A 7,732-nucleotide genomic window follows, 5' to 3' on the forward strand; every position below is an offset into this window, starting at 1 on the left:
ACAAGGGCAAAAACTTAATGTCTTTTCAGAGTGGGCAACTAATCTGATTTAAATTCTCACCAGCCTGCATCTCTTAAGGGATGGTAGGCTTCACCTTCTCATTTCTTCTGCTGGTCTGGTTTCCCTGTGGCCTGACTGTCCCCTCTATTCCTACGTGCAACCCTGCAGGTAACAGGATGGATTCAGATGAACTCCACTGACTTCAGTTGGGTTTACACTCTGGGAAATGGTCCTGGTTGGGCAGAACTGCTGGTCATGGGTGGAAGTCCTCTGGCAAAGGGTTGCACTGGGGATGATTTTTACTGAGTGCCTCAAACAATGAATACTTTTTTTAGCTTTTGGTTAGTAAGGGTTGGAAAATGGTGTTTGAGTGCCTGTAGGACTGTGGTCTCATGGTGAATGAAAACACGCAGGTGAACAGCTCTGTGCTGTCACTCAGCCAGAGCAGTTCAGACCTTCCTTCTCCCGGTTATGGGATACATCAGCCTGTGGGTAATTAATCTGAGCAGTACTCCCTATTGCTTACGCCAAAGCACCTCACGCTGCTGTTTAAGCAGCTCCTCAGGAGCTGTGCTGGTGGCTGGGTGCTCTGCCCCAGGCCAGTCAATGGGTCAAGAAACCAAGGGAAACAGTTGTGTAGGGTTGATGGACTGGAGGGTGCTGTTCTCCACCCTCCATCATGTCCTTGGTGCTTTCTCTCTCCTCCTGTTAGGCCAGGTAGCTGGAAGGGAAGTTGGCTCTTCTCATTCATCAGGCAGAATTGATGATAGATTTTGTTATTGGATTGGGTTCTTGGGTGGGGTTTGGTTTGGGTTGTGTTTTTTTTTTTTTTTTGAGGATTATTTCCAGCTGGATCAGTGAGCAAGGGAACACACAGACCAAGGAGAGTAGGACCATGTGCTTTAGCAGCAGCTTGCACTTATTGTCACATTGCTGCCAGGGGGACAATGCTGCCTATAAACTGGCTGAGCATTTCCACCTTCCCTGATTGAAATCTGGCCAGCAGGTCCAAAATGTATAAGGGACAGAAGGCCCAGCAAGTAGCAGGGAGGTTTACAAGATGAGCAGCATGAGCCCACATGTTTAACTTTCTTAGGAAACTAGGCTATAAACATGGTAGCTAAGTGTCCCCCAGACAAGAGGCACAAATCATGAACTTTGTGGCCAGATGTGAGAAATAAACTGTTTGCTTTGGAAAGGCGCCTTGATTTAAAAGCCTGCTTGTGCTGTACCCGTATATCAGTGTGCGTTGGAGAGACAGGCTGGATCTGGGGAGGAATTTGGCTCCGGGCTCAGCCCCATCTCTGTTTTCAGTGTCGGTTCCCAAGCTGACAGCTGGCTCTGGGTAATCCGGCCCTCTTCATCCAACTGCAGGGTATCTCCAGGGGAGCGCTGGCGTCTCCCTGCATGCCTTGGTGTCCTGGGTGGTGTTATGATGACCCGAAGAGAATAGCTGGGCTGCTCGCGGGAGAATGGAGTTGCTCGGATGAATTAATTGTTGGACCTCTGGTAATGGGTCCTGACCCTGGTGAGGTCAATGGGAATTTTCCTGTTTGATTCATCACAGCAAGAATTTCATCTCTCAGGGAGGACTTTTCCCTGGCTCTGACCAACGCCTCGGCTAATTGGCATAGCTTTCTCATTACATCATTGTTTTCTTGCTTTCACAGAAATGATTGACCCAGAGAGAAATATTTTACCTGGAAAGGGAGATTGAGAGCTAACTGAAAAGGCAGGCGGGTGTCAAAATTTCATGCTGAAAAAACACAGAAGGGCTGAGAGTGGATTTGGACAGCTAATGGATTTATGCTGATGCAGCTCATAGGCAGAAAGCTGTTTGGTGCAAGCAGGCTCATTGCTTTGGGATTATTGCTGGGTGAAAGGAGGAGCACCAGGAACGCAGTCCATGGATGAGGAAAGCAGCCTGTCAAGGGCAATGGTACACAACTTTCTGATCCCTTCCCCACCATGTTTAAAACAAACAAGTCCAGTCTCTCCCTTGGTCTTGCTGCATTGTGGAAGGGGGATGAATCTGGGACAATCCTGCTGGGCTTTGCATTTTCTGGTGTAGGTGGAGGAAATATGGCTGATGGATAGCACATTCCTGCTATGAATGCCATGGGCAAAGGGGTCTGTGTGCATGTAGGGAATCCCTGCTCCTTTTCTGTGATTTATTCTCTGGCCTGCCCTTCCCATTGCCTGTAAGAACCTGCCACAGCCTGGAAAGGAAGAATAGGTATGGGGGGCCTTGCCTGAGAAAGACAGACGACACTTGCTTTTATGTCAAACTGGGAAGCTATTGCACCAAAAGTGCTGGAAAAAAGGCTGCCCCTATTGCAACTGTTTTCTCTGGGAAGAGAAATAAAGAGAGAGAGCCACACTGCTCTGCTGGGAAGGTGTGGGCTGCTGCGTTCACTCCTGGTCAGTGGGAGAGGATGCGTCCCACCACCAGCGGCTTTGTCGAGTGTCAGCGGGAGTCACAGACATGCTTTTCTGTTAAACTTCAGGTTTATTGCTTTCAGGTAAGGAGAAAGGCAATTTCTCACTTGTGCGTGACAGATAACAACCAGATGCCAAAAGGGTGGATCCAATTTCTTCTTGTCACAGTGTTTCCTAGAAAGTCACAGTGAAAGCAAAAAGCAACGTGTTCAGAAGTCCACGAGTGAATCTACAGCCATGTTCTCCCAAGGGAGCAACAATCACAGAAAGGCACAACATCTTCTTCCCAACAGCAGCTCGTTCCTTGTTAGTGGAGCTTGTAGCTCTCCACGTGCTGCATTTTGCTCCTTTGGAAATCTTCATCTCTTTGCAGTAGTGGTTGATAAACTTTTACAACAGAGAATGATGGGTTCAAAGCAGTACCTAGCCAGATATTCACCTGAAATGCAGTTGCCAACTCGGCACAAGCCCCCTTCATGGTTACAGCTGTCTGGTCCATGAGCATCTCCTGTATAAAGAAGAGGCAAGTTGGTGGGTAAAATGCATGGGGCTTCCTCTGGCATCATGTGCCCAGCCAGCCAAGTCAGCACTGCGAGCGTGCATGGAGCCTGGTAACACAGGGCTGCAAAGAGCACATCTGGGGTCCCTGTTCCAAAGGACAGCTTCAGACATCTGCATTAAAAAACCCAAGTTGCGGAGCCAAACTCACTCAAGGAACATTTTATCACGCTGTTGTTTTTTCAGGACGTTGCCAAAGGCCATGCACGGGAGGTCAGAGCGGTTGTCCTCGCCCTACCAAGGAGGCAACTGCAGTCTGAGAAAAGGCAGAAACATTTTCCCAGAGCACAGGACATCTGTAGGGCTTCTCCAGCCAGTCTGCTCCCAGAAAGGCAGTGAGGTGCCCCATTTTCACAGCTTCTTCCCTGATCATTTTTACATTACGCAAGGGATTAAACCATGGATTTTGCCAACTATCTCATGCAGAAACCTGAGGGCAACTTTCCCCCTATTTTGCTTTGATTACACAGTGAGGAAAGACTAGTCCTGTTCCCAGATAGCTCTGTTTACCACCCTCGGCCTGGTCTTACCGTGACTGGTCAGGGAGACGAAGATTAAAATGAACCAAAGGATCCCCATTGCTTTTGTTCTTCTGGAAAATCGCAGGGCTGAGCATGAGATTTTACAGAAGCCTCTGTGTGCTGCTGGCATGCTGGATGGCATCTGGGAAGAGGAAGGGAGTAGGCAGGAGTTAATTGTATTCCAGTCTTGGGAGTAACTTTTACTGCTGAGAAACCCTCCGTGTCGTTCTGACCCAGTGCTGCAGCTCCAAACAACATTGACTTGCTTTACCTTTGCTGGTTATTGGCTTTCCCAATTCCTCTCCCCGGCAGTTGGCATTTTAGACTGGTAGATTGCCAGATGCAGGCAGCTCATTGGAAAAAGAGGCTCAAGGGGATCCTCTGCCCTTCTGCAGCCAGCAAAGTCTCCGGGGAGCTGATGGGTGGGAGGATGGCAACCTGCAAGGAAAGACTCCTGAGGAGCTGCAAGGAGGAGAATGGTGCAGGCTAGGAGTGGTTCATTTTTTTATCTGAGCTCATGTGAATATTTTCTCCAGCTGAAACCTGGGTGTGATTTTTTCCTGCCAAAAATGTCATTCCAGCTTTGGCTTCCGAGGAATTTGGGAGGCTTCATTCCTGAGCGTGATGAGCACTCAGCACTGGTGGAGGAGGTAGCCGGATGGCTCAGCAACGCACCCCTTGGTGGTAATAATGTGACAGATATACAGCTCTTGCTGTAAAATCAGCCTGTGATATTCCAGCTTCCCTTGCCTGGCTGCTGCCCCTGCCTGGTCCTGCTGTTTGCTGTCCCTTCAGCTATGTCAATATCACAGTTTGTGTTAATACATCCTAAATTGCATGGTTGAAAGATCAAGGTTAAAAATTCCCTTCCCCCTCAAAAAATGTAGTTCAGATGCACTTGATAGAGTCTAAGTTTTCTGTAGATCAGCTTGATTTATGTCCCCTGAAATGCCTAGTTATTGGGGATTTCTCCATAAGTGACAGTGGCAGACAAGACTCTGGAAGACCAGCATGATGCCCTGGGTCATCTCAGGTGACAACAATGTCCAGCTGTCAGGAGCTAAGTCTGGTCCTAAAGCCAAGAAGGACAAAAGACAGATTTTTTTCTTTCCCTAGGCTCAGATGCATTAAAACCTCTTGTTCAAAGGCTGACAAGTCCTGATCTAGAGCAGTCAAGTGCTGGCAAAACCCTCATTTTCCTTGTCCACTTATTCTCATTACCCATTAGTCCATGGTCACCTGGTGGACCAGAAATAGGTCCAATCACCCTCTTGGTGTGGGAACTACTCCCTTAGGACTAGAGTAAGGAGCTGGTCTGGGACCTTTACACAACTGTTTGAACACTGTAGTGGTTGGACTTGTCCCTCTGGGCTTTGTGGTGGGCAAACCTGTAAGGCCAGTATGGCAAAAGAGCTGGAAGGTGTGGAGCATTTTGTGCTAGAGCAATACTGATCTTGGAGGAACAGCAGTCATATGCCTGCTGCAGTCTGATAATAATTTCTAGGTGGGCATGCTCAGGTTTTGCAAAGGTCAGAATTCTTCTACCTCCTCTCTCCAGGCCATTTTTTGGATGTGTTGCTTTTTCAGTGCATTTTCACTCTAACAAAAGAGCTTGGACCTGATTTTTCCCTGTTGCCCTCTCCCAAGCAACATTACTCCCCTCTCCTCATCCTCTTCATGCCTTATAACTGATGTCAAAGCTTGGCTGGTCCCACTGTCACTTCGTGAGGGTGAGATGTATCCTCTCTTGAAAGGGTTGTAGGACTGCTTGCTGCTCCATGCTGTCTCTGAGGCTGGAAGGCGTGTGGTAGGCCAGGACCCCTCTCATGCTGTCCCAGATGCTGATCCACTCAGTAAGGATGCAGGGAAGTGAAACAACCCCCAAGCTGGAAGAGAAGCTTCTTGCCTGTGGCCCGTGGCAGTGTGTATCATGTCAGCTTTGCAAAGAGAGTTTGGAGGGTCTTTTGCGATCTAGGGTGGCAAAGGATGGTGCACATCTGGACATCTTTTGTGGCTGAATGATGGGACAACAGCTTGCATGGAAGGGGCACAACATATTGCAGTCTTGACAAAAATGAGCCCCTCACCTCTTTGCTTTTTGCCTCTGTGAAATAATTATTGGCATTTTGAGACAGCACTTCCTAAAAGGGACTATCCCACTGATAGCACACACATACCCAGAGTTTGTTAGAATCAGTTAAAAAGCAGGTTTGAGGGGACTTCCACAGTCCATCCCCCTGTCTGAAGTGTGGCCATCTTCAAAGCTGCATTCCCCCAAGGACTTGTACACTGTGGATTTACAGTGCACCACACATACACCGTACAGCTGTGGCTAAGTGCTATCATTATTAATAGCATCTTTCTGTGTTCCCTGGGCCAGGTGGTGTGGACATGCTCATCCCCTGAGTGTGATTCTGTGTGTGGCTTTCCACAAACAAGCACACAGTTGGTTCACTCCAGGGTGGAAATGGGGTGAAAATGGGGTGGAAATGGTTACAAATGCAGCACAGACAATCCAGTGCCCAACATCTCCATGCAAGGCAAGGGATGGATCAATGTGTTAGTACAGATGCGCCTTTTTGTTAACTCCAGGGGCTAGTAATGCTAAATTTTGTAGCTGTGCTAGGGAGAAACATTTCTTTATGAAAACAGGGGCAGCAAAGGCAAGATACTCAGTGCCAGGGTTTTAAGGGCTATAAGTCTTTACTTACACAGATAAGGAAGATCCTTCCCACCTCTTTGGCAGAGTTGGGGTATACACCTCAACAAGCCCCCCTCCTGTCCTCAGATAACCCTGGTCCAGGGAGAGCAGCCAGTGATGGTTGTGTGTGTCTTAGGAAGGCTGGAGGAACATGGTGCTGGCTTTGAAACCATCTCATGACATAGCCGTCAGTGGATGCACACCATCTGTAAATCTGAGTGCGGCCCTTTTTGTTTGGCATTGACCCAGGATCTTCTGAGAAATGATAAACACTTGGCTGGACAGCTGCAGCCACTGAGACTTGTTGTCCACCAGTGGCTGCTGAGCCGTGGGTCTCTTCTAAACCCCCAGGTCACTCCATGTTTTGGGTTTGCAATGTACCTTTGTGGGTGGGTGAATTCCTTTCACGGGAGGGTTTTCATCTGTGAGGTTATGGTGACCTCAGTGAGTCCCTAGATGAGTTTCTTTGGGAACTGTGCAGACTGTGACTTTTTCCTGTGTCTTTATCTGCACACACATCCTGATTTGGGGCTAATAGCAGGCTTTTTATACTTTGCTGATTTATATCTCATGACACCTCAGTGAAATCTTCTAGCAATCCATTAACTTGTTAGTTACAGTGCCTCTTCCTCCTGTACTAAAGATTTTTTTGCTCTCCTTCATGACTCAAAGAAGCTGAGATCTTGAATAAATTCGCAAACAATTACAAACTGCCACCACCCAACCAAAATCAGCTAATGGAAATAAAGTGAGAAGAAAGAAAATGGAAGTAAAGCTCAATGGTGAAAGGCCATATGTAAGACACAGGAAGACTTAGGTCTGACTTCTGATCTAGACTTTCTGGATGCCTCTGTCCTGTTGTCTGGAACCAGTGTCCTGGTTCACCAGTGTCCTGTATCCTCACCTTACCTCTGGAAGAACCTTCATGCTCAACATGAGAGTAAATCATACTTCGATCAATGTCAATGCACCTCCAAGTCTCAGATGACAGTGTCCTTTAAAAATGAATGAGAGGCAAGTAAGACATGCCAAGGAAAGCAATTTCATTATCACTGTCATTATATTGTTGATTACGGACAAAGGAGCATTTCTTAGAGAAGATCCCGGGTTCCCATGGCTAATGTACGTGATGGAATGGGATATCTTCAGGACATCACATCTTCTTCAGTTCCTTCTAATATATATATATATACCAGCAACAGAGCATGGTGTAACACTGACCAGTCTTTATATGTTTTTGTGCAGGACCATGGTCACCATGTTGGCATATCCCAGGCACCCAAGTGTAGACTGAGTCCTGCATGGACACATCACTGCTCAAAAAGACTCATTGAGATGGAAAACAGGTTTATGGAGACACCAGCCATGTGTCAGGGGACCGGACAAGAGAGGCTGACTCAGGCATGGTAGTGGGGGTGTATTTATATGTGGGAAAATTCAGTGGGAACAGAGACTAAAGCCCATTCATTGACTTCACTTGATTTTAGTGGGTCATGGGATAGGCCATAAATCA

General features: G+C 47.5%; 1 protein-coding gene across 1 annotated transcript; it reads right to left on the reverse strand.

The window, feature by feature from the left end:
- Positions 1-2,486: 2,486 nt before the first annotated feature.
- Positions 2,487-4,173, reverse strand: LOC141941696 (gallinacin-12-like). Its single transcript, XM_074864673.1, has 4 exons — positions 4,062-4,173; positions 3,790-3,956; positions 3,528-3,660; positions 2,487-2,947 (listed from the first exon to the last, which is right to left on the reverse strand). The coding sequence occupies exons 3-4, from the start codon at positions 3,658-3,660 to the stop codon at positions 2,799-2,801; spliced, it is 282 nt and encodes a 93-aa protein (XP_074720774.1). The 5' UTR covers positions 3,790-3,956; positions 4,062-4,173; the 3' UTR covers positions 2,487-2,798.
- Positions 4,174-7,732: the final 3,559 nt, after the last annotated feature.

The sequence above is a fragment of the Strix uralensis genome, chromosome 3, assembly GCF_047716275.1.
Source record: "Strix uralensis isolate ZFMK-TIS-50842 chromosome 3, bStrUra1, whole genome shotgun sequence".
NCBI lineage: Eukaryota > Metazoa > Chordata > Aves > Strigiformes > Strigidae > Strix > Strix uralensis.